Below are 14,016 nucleotides of genomic sequence, written 5' to 3' on the forward strand. Positions count from 1 at the left end.
ACCTTTCCCTTTGCTGTCAGAGATAGAATGTTTTCTCAAGAAGTGTTCCAGGAAGTGGTAAATCTACCTCCACAGGCTCCTCTTAAAGGAAGAAATAACCCACGAATGCCTCACACAAGGCAAGGAGACACCTTCTGTGCAGTGTCATAGGCATTTCTTCTTAACAAAGTACAAAAGTGATCTCAGCTTTAGTGACATATAATAATAATGCGAATTTCTCTTGTTTAAGGAAATGAACCCTTCAGACTATTTTTCCCATTGTCTCATACAGTGGAGTTCATGTGAGGCTGCAGGCTAATGACAGATTGATCCATTTATATTGATACCAGGACAGCTTTATTTTGGTTTTCTTTTATCTGTGATTGCAAAAGACTTTATCAACATTTGAAGCAAGACTCGCATCAATTCCCTTAAAGGATAAATAGGAAAAAATTCTAAATCCTCTTCAGTGCAAGGTCCTTAAGGGCATAGTTACACACCATTGTGCATTCTGGGTTGTAAATCGATAATATTTACAGGTAACACGTAGTATGTTCTTCCTATGTATTCTCAATCAAGTAACATGTACGTGTCCTTCTGTGTTCTCAGTCAAAATGTTCATTCTCATTTTTCCTTTGTACTGTTTAATTCTGTATAATCAGAACAAGGTAGTGGAATCTACTAGGCTAATGACTATCACACTGATCTTGCCAAAGACATCTGTAATTTGAAAGAGCAGACATCTTTCAGTTGACTTACAATAAATGACCTAGTTATGTAAGATGCTCCGGGTAGATTTTACTTGTTACTCAAAGTGCTCAATTAACTGCAATAGTTATGACAGTAGTTAGAAAACCACAAATGATTTATATTAATAGATTCTAAATCAATGTGTATATGTTTGATCATCACAGATGCCTATGGCAGCCATAAAACACAATATCTAACCAGAAGACGTGGGAAGGTGATTAGTCTTTCCTTAAGTGAGGCCCTTTATTATCTTTCTCTTGACTAGAAATTAGTTAACCATTTGTAAGAGAAGCAGAACACAGGAAAATTCATTCAAAATTGAAGATGTCCATGTCTTTGATAGCATCATACGTTAAACACTTATTCAAGTTACTGGATCAGATGGACATAAGCAATGTAACCTTTCATGGTACTAAATTGATAAGTAGTCTATAGGCCTTTGCTTCCATTTCCTTATTCGTGAAAGGACTGAAACAATAGTTCAGCTGTAATTTTGTTTGTGTGGAAATTGAGTGAACTAAAGGATGAACAGATCAAACTTGGTCATTAGACACTTTCTCAAATCCAATGTTGGGACACATAGCTGGAGAAATATTTTTCTGCTTCCCTATCTATCTATCTATCTATCTATCTATCTATCTATCTATCTATCCATCAATGGTCTATCATCTATCTCTACCCATCCATATATTACCTCTTTTACCATAATTTATAACTATTAACTTGAGGTATTAGTGCTTTTGAGGCATTTATAACTAAAATTATTATGCAGAGGGATGCTATAACCATTGCTTGCATGCTTCTAGTAAAATGTCCTGTTCCCAGTGGACTTATAAACTTCCATCTTAAACGTATGAGAACATCAACATAGAAGCCCTCTATTGAATAACATCACAGAAAATAAGGAAGATTAAAAGGCTAGACAAATGTGGTATCTGTTTCATGTTTGTTTTTTGAGTCATGAGTGACCTTTGCTTATTTATTTGGTTATTATCATGAGTTACGGCTGACTGAGATATTCTAATTCTCTGTTTTCCTTGCTGTGTCTGCTTTGAGGTCATCTTAAAGGCAATCTGCCTAGAGGAGTAAAAGGAAACGACTGATGCTAACACCAGTAGCTTAAGGCTGGAATGGACAAACGGGACTGTTATGCAAATAAAATTGGTGGGCTTATGTAGTTGCCCTTGCTGCCGGAAATTTGACATTACAATTAGTGTAAAACTCATGGGCATACTTTAGTGGCTCACAGTCTCCTAAGAGTCTACAGGTCAGAACTTTGCCTTACTGTAGTAGTTTGGACCATTCCTGTCTTAGTGATTAATGTCACTTACACTTACGGTATTAGTTTTTAATCTATAGTGAGTGAAACACTACTGACTGAATTGCTTAACAGGGTAGTGTATATTATTGAGTCTGCAAAAGGATTAATGCTATATTCTCTCACGAGATACAACGATTATTGAGTATATCATTGAGGATGCATTATAGGTAATTTTGTTTACTTCAGGTTAGTTCAAATACTCACTCCTCCCAGCGCTTGTAAATGAGGGTGTTTTATGGGTTTGTGCTATTGTAATGCCTAATAGTTTTATTATCTAGCTTATAATCTCAGGCTGAGAGCTGACAATGGGATTCTTCTTGCATTTAGATCACAGATTAAAAAAAAACAAAACAAAACAACAAAGCACTCAATTGCATTCTATACTGATGTCCCAAGAGCCACTGAGATTTAAAAGAATGGGCCCAAACTTATAATTACTACAATAAAATCATTTCTTATCATGTAGTGGTCCACAAAAAATGTTAGAATGGTTTATAAGCTCAGAAGCATCCTGACAAGCCTCTTTATAACGGAACAAGAGGCAGTCAGTGAGACACTAAGACAACAGCGACTCCACAGGACACCACCATTCATAGTACATTTGAATCAAGTAGTCTTCTTACCTAGCATGCAAACACATTTGACACTCTGTTCAGGGCTCTCAAACAAGACTTCGCCACACCTCTGTAACAGAAAGACAGCTCTAGTTACTCCAAGATTGCAAACGAGAATTCTCAAGCCAATATAATATGTCCATGCAACTACCATCACCGTGATATTGTTCTATTCTTGTTTTCTTTAGTTACCTGGGCCCAGGGACTTCTGTCATAAAGAGAGATTTCCCTGGAGAAAAACCTTTGAGAGGTCAGTCTAGGATTGGCTGTTCCAGGATGCTGCCTGTCCCTGCTAACAGCAACTCTGTGCTCCCATGAGAAGCCATGGCTTGGGCTGAACCTCATTTTTGACAGTTTTCCATCTCAGTGAAACATTCAGTTACCAGGCCCAAAAGCCCGAGGCCAGATACTCTCAGAGATGGTCCTTATTTAGCATTGATAATATTCTAAGTGACTCACTCTACACACAGATATAGATATTATCAAAGCTGAGTGGCCAATGCTGAACTCAAATCAGGGAAGGGATAAATAAGGAAATGAAAAGCAGTGTAGAGCTTGTCTGAGCTCATAGATTCCAGGAATACCAACTTTCTTGTTCTAATTTGAACTTCAAAATGTTTGTGCAAGGCAAAACTTAACAATTCAATCTGTTATTTAACAACAGGCCACTGCTGCATCATGAGTAGGATTGACCAACAAGATTAGTATTTGTGTTTATAAATGAACTACCAAAACCATTACAAACATAAGCAACTTGGTAGAAAATGGGTCAAAGTAATTCACAACGGGGAAATCTGAATGATCAATAAACCCAGAAAATATACTGACCTATATCAATATTTGGGAATGAATAAATTATATTAAGATAAAGTGAACTATTCCAATAATTGTGAATATATTGTACTGAGATAAAAGACTTTTAAAAACACTGATTTGACAAAATTTAGAAATCTGGAAATAATAAATATTTTCAGAAATCCAGAGAAATGTGAAGCTTTCTTTTCGTCCTTTTAGGGCTAGGGTATAAAATAGTCACTGCAGAATTGGTAAATGTTTGTAATATCTAGCAAAGTCAAAAAGTCATACATTGTGACAGAGAAGATGACTTTGTAGAATTTTAACTGGGATTATTTTCACATACAACTTAGGTGAAATATCATCTATGAGTTGAATTCTATAGTTAAAGACGAAATAGGACTTTATAAACTCTAAAAGCATATATAACACACAAAGGACTTATATAAAATACATACTATTTACATTACGAAATGCCAAATATACATAATTTTCAAATTATACAAAATGTATATTTAAGTCATAAAAATGCAATATTAGAATTGGGGAGATAGTTCGATGGAGGACAGCAGTTGTACTGAAAAAAATGAATATATAAGCTTGAACCCCTAGAATCCATGTGAAGAAACACACAGTAGAAAACATCTACAATCTTCTCACTTTTACTGTGGGGTGGGACGCAAAGACAGAGGATTCCTGAAGCCTGAGAGCCAGGTAGCCAGGCAAGTAGTGAAACACAGCCAGACCCTACCTCAAAATGTGGTGGAAAGTTAGGGCCAACACCTGAAGTTGTCCACATACATGCTTCATACACACACACACACACACACACACACACACACACACACACACACACACACACACACACACAGAGAGAGAGAGAGAGAGAGAGAGAGAGAGAGAGAGAGAGGGTAAAGTATAATATCATGCTAAAAAGAACTCCATATATTATGAGGATGAAAACACCCAAAATAGCACCCATTTCTTATGAATACATTAATTTACTGAGAAAGAAAAACATGAACCGAATAACAAATGAGGCATCAAACATGGGGTATGGAGAGGAGATTGCAGAGATGGGATGCAGGAGGGCATACGAGGTTTCCAACTTGTTCTGTAAAGTATCTGTGCCTTTGATTATCCTTTAAACTCACACATAAAACATAACAAGAATGAATTAGCAACATCCAATGCTTTGAATATCAGAATGGCCCTCTGTCTGATATAGGTCTGTATCAGTGTGTCCTTGGGGTCGTGGAGGCCATTAGTTGATAACTTGTTCATATCATTTACTAAATTATTTCCTTTTCATGTATTTTTAAATAAGCCTCACTATTTAGTTCTGGGCCCTGCCTGGTCTGGAACTCTCTGTTATAGTTCAGGCTGGCCCTCAACTTACAAGAGATCCATCTGCCGCCACATCCTGGGTTCTGGGGTTAAAAGGAAGAATAACCAGGTCTAGCTATTTCCCTTACTCGACAAAGACTGGCAGTCTAATAGTGTAATCTGATTTTCTTTCTTTCAAAGTTCACAGCTTGGTTAACTCCATTATTCCGTGAAGGAAAAAGAAATCAACATTCCTCACAGCTAACTGTGAACTTCTCAGGGTGAGAGTTCTTGAGCCTAGGTATCAGCTTTTAGGTTGACCCTATGTGTAGGAGATGGCCATTGGATCCAAGGACTGGGAAGGAAGCAAGCTCTGGTGGAAGTCAGAGGTAGAAAGTAGGGGAGGGAGGCTGGGGACCCTGGAAGGCTGCAGGAAGGCTTTGGGCTGTAAAGGTAAGAGGGTGCTAGATTCTAGACAGAGGTCAGATCACGAGTGTCTGCTGACCCAGATGGCTCTGTATCAGGCCATTTAATCTTGTCTTGCTTCATCTCCTTGGGTGTAGCATGGGGACATTGATATGTGCCACCAAGGATGGCCAGGGAGCAAATGTGTGGATTAACGACCCATGCAGTCTGACCATGCTAGTTATTCCTGTTTTGTTTGTATTTTGACAGAGGTTAAGCCCTTTAGAATAGCCAGGTTCTATTTTCTGCATCACCTGCCTTTTAAAGTGGTATGTTTACAACCCCAACGAGTTAATCATTATTTCTAGATGAAAGGTCAGAGATTTCTAAAATGTATTCAACTTCTTAGCAGAATAACGCTCTATCAATGTCTTCTCTGGGTTAATGATAAAGCCTGTACGCACACTGCCAGGGGATAGGTGCTCTTCTTTCAATGCAGGGCCTTCCTGTGCATTGTGAATAGAGGTTGCATGACTTCCCATGGCTATGATATGTTAAGGGAAGTTTGAGGTGTGTCTCTCAACAGGTATGTGTGTTTGGGCTGTCAGGATCCAGCTGGGAGGAGTGTCTGAGACAGTCCCTAACAGTCCTGGACTGTCTGGGTTCACTGACCAGACAAGCTCATTACCAAGCAGCAAGGGGAGATGTTGTGGTCCTTTTCACGAGGATGTGATCTTCTGCTTCCCTGTCTTTATTTCTGTGACGATCTGGATGATGGCTGAGGCATCTTTAACTAGCTCCTGAGTCGGCTCATTCGCAGGACATGCCTCAAACCACATTCTCTCTAGTACCTTTTCTCATTAATGTGTATTTGTGTTTACCAAGTCTTCACTGCCAGGCTCCTGCTCACTGTGCAGCTCAGGGCCATGACCTAGTTTAGAAGATTAATTAGGTTAAGCCGCAGTGTCCCCACTCCATACAGAACCAGACACAGGCAAAGGCCCTGTGTCTTGCTGGGTTGTGAGGTCTGCAACCCCCCTCCATTGAAGATGTGGTCATGTTTGTTGGGATGTCTCATTTGGGCAACTTGATTCTGGATAACTTCTGGTTTTGATCATCAGAATTCTACTTCTTAGATAGTCCATCTTAGTTTCATTTTCTGTGTTGGAAATAGCCAGATCATTTTGTTCCAGCCCAACAATTCCAGTGAAAACTCACCATAAATACCAACGTATCGCCACTGCAGTACCAATTCAAGATTCTGGAACCATGCTAGCAACCAAGAGATCCTCCTAGCACAAGCTCATTCTTTTTGAGGCACATAGACCAAATATGGTTCAAGAGATTTTATGAGTATGAGTCCATTATCTGCACAGGCCATAAAGAATCAACCAACTCCATTGTTATGTCCCTAACAGGCTTATTTGTAGACTCTGTGTTTTGATGTGTCAGAGGTGAGAGGTTAACTAAAAATTTATGACTTTGCTAACATTCATTGAATTTGAGAGCTAAAAATTGTTCTAAGTGTTGTCTAGCTACCATTTCATACTCTCATTATAGTCCTGTAACAGTAGAGAACTAAGGAGAGACTGGAGTACTCACTGTAGAGTTCTCTCTCCAATGAGTGGGAATCTTTTTTTTTTTCAAGGCAGGGCTTCTCTGTGTAGTCTTGGCTGTCCTGTAACTCACTCTGTAGACCAGGTTGGACTTGAACTCAGAAATCTGCTTGCCTCTGCCTCCCAAGTGCTGGGATTAAAGGCGTGCACCACCACTGCTCACTGGGAATCTGTTGTTGACAACTGATGCATAACCAAGATTTATGGATTGCCAGGTACTTTGTTATTCCTTGTTGCACTGGCTGTGTAGACTTCCAGGTACTTGGTTATTCCTTGTTGCACTGGCTGTGTAGATTTCTAGGTACTTTGTTATTCCTTGTTGCACTGGCTGTGTAGACTTCTAGGTACTTGGTTATTCCTTGTTGCACTGGCTGTGTAGATTTCTAGGTACTTTGTTATTCCTTGTTGCACTGGCTGTGTAGACTTCTAGGTACTTTGTTATTCCTTGTTGCACTGGCTGTGTAGACTTCCAGGTACTTGGTTATTCCTTGTTGCACTGGCTGTGTAGACTTCCAGATACTTGGTTATTCCTTGTTGCACTGGCTGTGTAGACTTCCAGGTACTTGGTTATTCCTTGTTGCACTGGCTGTGTAGACTTCCAGGTACTTGGTTATTCCTTGTTGCACTGGCTGTGGGCATTGCCAGGTACTTGTTACTTTGTTGTTCCTCCTTGCACCTGCTACCTGGACTATGTCTGGACGCATTCTCTTTACTGGCCTATTAGCTTCTGGCTTTGTGCCAAAGAGCTCTCAGGCTTTGATCACACAGACCCATTGCTACCTCATCTCATCTACTTTATCATCTGGGGTCAAACCTGCTCTCCTCGCTGTAAAATAGGGTGATGTTACCTACATCACAGATCATTTCAGATTTAGTTTTAATTCATAGCAAGCAAGGAAGAGCTATTAAAACATTATAGGGACTGCAATATAAATTTAAGGATAAACATTAAACTTATTCATTAACTTCTTGTGTTAATTTCTATAGTGCTTTTAAATGTAGAGAAATACTTGGTATTTTAAGTCAATATTTTGTAAGCTATTTTTCAGTTAGTGTTAGTTAAGAGTTTTGTGTATTAAGTTTAGTGTTTGTAGTGGTTATTCCTGGTTGTCAACTTGACTATATTTGGGATGAACTACAATCCAGAATTGGAAGGCTCACCAGTGACCCTTATCTGGAGGCTTGGAGATAGAGGTTTCTGATCTGGATCTTGGTATGGAGATCTTGAGGCATCGTGGTTATGGATTCCAGAAGATTAAATCTTCGAGTTCAGGGTCATCTGGGATTAAGGGTGTGGTGGAAAACACCTTTAATCTGGGCTACACCTTCTGCTGGAGACAATATAAGGACATTGGAAGAAGGGAGTCTCGCTCTTGCTCCCTAGCCTGCTTGCCGTGTGGGACTGAGTAACTGCTAGATCCTTGGACTTCCATTCACAGCTACTACTGGCCATTGTTGGGAATTGGACTGCAGACTGTAAGTCATCAATAAATTCCTTTACTATATAGAGACTATCCATACGTTCTATGACTCTAGAGAACTCTAACTTATTAGTTTTGGTGTTTGGCCTTTGTTCAGTGAAGTTTTAAAATATTGCATCTGTTATTCCCAATAGCCACAATATGACATGAATATCAATGGTTGAATGCACAAGACAGTGAAACATTTCACAAAATAGAGTATTCTTTAGCCAGAGAAAGGAGGAAGGTAATTTTATCATTTGCTACAATGAGGATGGATAAGAGGGTATTGTATGTACTAAGTTAAATAAGGTGAGGAGTGAACAATAAATATCACATGATCTCACTTATGTGTGCAATCTGAGAAAGTTGAATTCACAGGAGCAGAGAGCAGGATAGTGGCCACTGAGAGCCAGAGGGAGGAAATGCTTCAATGGCTACAAGGTTTCTTCTAGACAGGGAGAATCCGCTCAAGAGACCTGTGTATACCACACAATGACAATCCTCACAATACATTGTACAGTTGAAAAATTGCTGAGAGTTCACACAAAAAAATGGTATGTGAGATAATGTGCCTGCATTCAGTCATTTCACAACTGTACATGTTTCAAGTCATTTTTATACCTTGAATATGTATCAAGTTTATTTTTACAACTAAAAAGTAATAATAAAAAATCTTAAGTTTAAAGCTGGCATCAATTTAAAGGTAAAACTTTTAATTTCTACTAACTAAAACTGTATACTCTGGTAAAGTATACAATAAAATATATTTCTCTTAAATAAATTGCATTTTATCATATTTCTCATAGTTGTGAACATTGACATTAGGGGTAACTTTAGGGTCCCAGTGCGCAGGTGCGGAGACCTGACCTGGCAGAGACTGTCTTTCCAGGCCTAGTGTTTGGTTCAGCACGGCCGAGATGAGGAGCCCCACAAAAGCTGAGCCTGTGTCTCCCGCAGAAGAACCTCAAGGTGACCACCGTAGCCTGGAGTTCTTGGACTTCTAGGACATCACAAAGCTGGAGCAGGAAGCGTGGCTCCAAGCCACGGAGAAGTTGTTGGAATGAAATATGCCCCAAAGCACCTAATCCCTGGGCTTGGGGTGGGCCGAGAAGCTGCTAGGCCCTGCTACAGTCTGGCGCTGGCACAGCTGTTGCAATCTTTTGAAGACACCCCGTTGTGTGACATCCTGAGTCAGATACAAGAAAAATACAGTCTACAAGCAGTGTGCAAGGCACTGATAAGACCCATTCTCTTTGCAAACCTGTTTGGAGTGCTAGCCCACTTTCAGTCAGACCGCCTAGTGAAGGATAAAGGGGGCCCGATCAAGTCCATGGGATTGCTGAAGATCCTGTCCCATCACCTCAGCCACTTACAGGGGCAGCCAATAAAGGCTCTGGCGGACATCCTCTGCGAGGTCTCAGAGTCCATGTTCCCGGAGATCCTGCCAAAGCCCTCAAGGGTGGCCTGAAAGTGATCTTCAGCAATCCCGAGTACTTGGAGCTCTTCCTCTCCGCTCGGCTGACCTAGTCTCAGAAGACAATATTCCCAGTCTGGTGACATACTGAAGGTGGCAGCCAGCTCTGTAAGAAGGAGCGTAAGGTGCCTGATGCGGCCCTGGAACTACTCTGCCTGGCACCTAATAGGGAGAACAAGTTTGAACTGTTATGGGAGGAGGTTTTGGAGGACGGGCTGCTGAAGAATCCGTTCCGAACATCCAGCTACATACCAGACTGCTAGGTGCATCTCTGCGGCTTCTGTCAGAAGAGCGGCGGCAGTTGGTGATGCGAGGAGACTTCATCCGCCATTTTGGGGAGGACATGTTCATTTCAAAGCCCCCAAACCTATTCAAGTTCATCCCAGAGATAAGTACATATTTGGGTACCTTCCTAGAAGAGTGCCAGGTTGACCGTAAGCAGCAGTTTACGATGATGCTGGCCTTTATGGCCATCACCAATCAAGGTCTTCCTGTCATGACTACCTCCTGGCGTGTCACATGGTTTTTGAATTCTGAAGCCCGGCAGAGCCATGTGGCCTGGTTGCAGGATATGTTCCTGCAGCCTGACCTGGACTCCTTGGTTGATTTCAGCACTTCCAACCAGAGGAGAGCTCAGTACACCTCTTTGTGTGTGCCTGAGTGAACTGTATTCTGGCTCCAGAAGTGGACCACCCACCTGGTCAGCCTTGTGGATCATTTTGCAGGTGGAGAAGGATGACCGATGTGGTTGAACAAATAGTCAGGTTTTGCTTGTTTCAAGCTTTCTTTAAGATGAAGAAGGCTACTCCCCAGATCCCAGAGACGAAGCAACACTACTCCTTCACTTTGGACGACTGCAACCATGGGGTCCTTGTTAGTGCCTTCCTCAGCCTACTGCAGACCCTCAGTGTGACACCAGACCTGCCTGAAAATGGAAAGCCCTGGACTTGCCACCTGGTGCAGTTGGCAGACATGCTGTTGAACCACAACTGCAATGTAACCAACGTGACACCCTTGACAACACAGCAGTAGCAGGCCTGGAACCAGACAATGAATGCTCTGAAGGAACTAGAGGCCCATTCCCCTGAGACCAGAGCCATTGCCTTCCAGCACCTGCTGCTTCTGGTGGGCCTCCACCTCTTCAAGTCCCCTGCAGAAAGCTCTGATATCCTAGGAGACATTTAGACTTGCATTAAGAAAAACATGGAGCAGAATCCCTGCTGACCACGCTCTAGAGCCAGAGCCTGCCAGGAGCCAGCGTGGGTGGAGGTATGGTGGAGATCTTGCTGTCCTTGCTGGCTCATCCAGCAACTTGATGCGCCAGGTGGTCCAGAGTGTACCTGGTCATATCTGTTCCTGCCTTACTCCACGTGGTCTGCAGCTAATCCTGGCTGTGCTCAACCCCGAGACAAATGAGGATGCAGATGGCAGCGTGGTGGTCACTGATGATACTGATGAGAACCAGCTGAGGCATGGAGAGGATGAAGACTCAGATAGTGAGGATAATAAGAACTCAGAGAGTGACGTGGATAGTGAGGATGGGGAAGAAAGTGAAGAGGAGGACTATGGTAAGGATGTGGACTGGGTCTTCCATCAACGGCTGATGGAAGTGTTACAAGCTGGGAGTGCACTGGGTGGAGTAGAGGAGGAGGAAGAGGAGGAGGAGGAGGAGCAGCAGCAGCAGCAGCAGCCTGGGGATGAGGCCACGATGGCCCTGGACCAGAACCTGGCCAGCCTGTTTGTAGAGCAGAAGAGGCACATCTATGTTCTGCATGAGAAAGAAAACAAGATGCAGAGGAGAAGCTCCGACGGGACTTCCAGATCAGGGCACTGGATCTGATGACCAAGCAGCCTGAGTGCGCCCTGATCCTGAAACTACTTGAGTCACTGCTGAACGTCATCTAGCACAACATGTGTGCACAGCAGAGGCTCCACCAAGCAGGAGCAGGACCTCCTGCACCAGACCGCCCGCACCTTCATGCACCATCTGTGTCGTGCCCGCCGCTACTGCCACGAGGTGAATAGAGCCCTGTGCAGAGGCTCTGCAGGCCCAAGTGGAGAGGCTTGTGCAGCAGGAAGGCAACCAGGCTGATGCCTCTGTAGTCCTTTATTACCTCAGTGCCTCTCTGTAGCTGCTGCGAGCCCTCAAGGGCAACACCACTAAGAGGCACCAAGGCGGTCACAAGTTTACATGGAGCTGACACCAAGCCTGAGCCCAAGGACTCACAGGACCAGACTGCTAGCTGCTTAGACTTGGACTTTGTGGCCTAGGTGTATTCGGCATCATTGAAATCTCTTCTGACCAGGCATAACAGCCCACTCACAGCCCCCATGTTCCTCAGTCTCGTCTCCTGATAAGAACCTGCTCCTCATCCCGGTCCAGCATGGAGCTGGCCCATCCTGGCCCTACCATCAGGCCCAGGCATGCCTGCTGCTCCAGGAGACCCTGTCTGCATGGGAGCTGAGAGTCTGTTTTGAGGATCCTGAGTGGGAGCAGCTGATTACCCAACTCTTGGGAAAGGCCACCCAGACCCCACAGACTCTCGGGGAGGCACAGAGCCAGGGGGAGCCCCAGGGGGAGCTATCCATCTTGGAGCTGCTGAACACTCTCTTCAGGACAATCCATAGCGAGAAGCTGTCTGAGGACCTCATTGCTCTCTTGGGCATCCTTCAGAGCAAGCAACAGAGGCTGCAGCAAAGCCTGAAGCTGGGGAATCACTAGTCTGGCTCCAGTTGCCTCTATGATCTCTACTGGCAGGCCAGGATGCTAGACGGTTGCTAGGAGTCCAGCATCCAAAGTCAGAAAAGAAGAGTGCCAAGGATATCCCTAGCAACACCCCACTAGCACAAAGCAGAAGAAAGGGGAATTCTTGTCAGAGACCAAGAAGTGAGAGAAACTTAAATCTGAGGGTACCATGCCAGAAATGCTGGTGTCACAGCAGCATGCAGAGACAGAGGGCGCCATGCCTGCTGCCACTGGTAAAGACCAGACCCCCAGCACAGGCAAGAAGAACAGGAAGAGGGTGAAGGCCAGCACCCCATCCCAGATGAATGGGATAACTATGGCCAAGAGTCCAGCTCCCAATAACCCCACCCTAAGTCCCAGCACCCCTGCCAAGACCCCAAAACTGCAGAAGAAAAGATAAGCTGTCACAGGTGACTGGAATCACTCCTGTGTTCCCCACTCCCCCCATAGAGTCTGAAAGCAAAAAGCATCATTAGAAGGCTCTCATCACAACGGAGGTCATAAGAAAGCCCCCCCTCCCGCCCCCAGTCTGCCCTGCCAAAGAAGAAAATCAAGGCTGTCTCTGGTGAGCAGGAGCCCCAGCCTGTTACAGAGTGTGGTCAAGAAAAGGAGAGTGGCCAGGAGGAGAGTGTGTATAGTCTGTTGCCCTGCTGTCAGCAGCCCTAGAGACTCCCATTTTTTCACCAATATTTTAATAAACAAGCCATAATATATGACACCAAAAAGGGAGTAATTTTAGCAAACACATTTAAACTTTCAACAAGTTTATTTTTCTTAAAAAATTGTATCTGATGTGATACTATTCAAGTTACTAGTACTATTCTCACTAGGAATTGTTAACGGCAGCAACAGGCTCAGAGCCTGTTCTCATTGTTTAACCTGGCATTTTCTTAAGGGAACTGATAATTTTTTGTTGTTGCTGTCTCAAGTAAGTTTTAACATATCTTTTTTCTTTTCTGAAACTTGCTATCACTGGTGTCCAGAAGCCTCTCTTAGCCTGCAGGCCTCCAGTAACTAGTCTGTCTAGAAAAAGTGTCTTCCTACCTGAGGAGGGAGGGGCGGCCGCCCACAACTGAAGATGGAGACCCTCAGCACTGTGAAGTTTCTGTCTGTGTTAGCAGAGGCAATAACAGTTTATTGTTAAAGTGCATAATGTCAAATACTATCAGAAAATAAAAGATGTGATTCTCTGATTTTTGCTCTTCCACATTTATAGTTTTCTTGTTTTTAGAATGATTTAATTAAGGGAACTGAGTTTTGTAAAATCACCGGAGGATCAGGCTATAGTCTGGGCCTCCACAAATGACTGCCAACAGACTCAGCTGGCCATGAGCTCAGTAGGCTGGTGGACCACAATTGGGAAAGCGGAGAGTGGGCAAACACCAGTGAATTGTTGACTTTAAGAAAACAGCACGTGGCAGCCATCCAGGGATCGCAAAACTTTTGGCAAAACGGCCTCTTGAAATCCGTAAAGCCAGTGACTGCATATTGAATGTTACTGTAGAAAACCCAACCTCTCTCTGACTG

General features: G+C 43.2%; 1 protein-coding gene and 1 pseudogene across 1 annotated transcript in view; one reads left to right on the forward strand and one right to left on the reverse strand.

The window, feature by feature from the left end:
• Pde7b (phosphodiesterase 7B) overlaps window positions 1-14,016 on the reverse strand; it is a 328,027-nt gene that overhangs the window by 219,405 nt on the left and 94,606 nt on the right. The window contains exon 2 of the mRNA NM_013875.6: window positions 2,674-2,734. Coding sequence (NP_038903.3) covers window positions 2,674-2,734 — 61 coding nt within the window. The remainder of the gene's footprint in view (window positions 1-2,673; window positions 2,735-14,016) is intronic.
• Window positions 9,256-13,211, forward strand: Gm17230 (predicted gene 17230; annotated as a pseudogene).

The sequence above is a fragment of the Mus musculus genome, chromosome 10, assembly GCF_000001635.26.
Source record: "Mus musculus strain C57BL/6J chromosome 10, GRCm38.p6 C57BL/6J".
Taxonomy (NCBI): domain Eukaryota; kingdom Metazoa; phylum Chordata; class Mammalia; order Rodentia; family Muridae; genus Mus; species Mus musculus.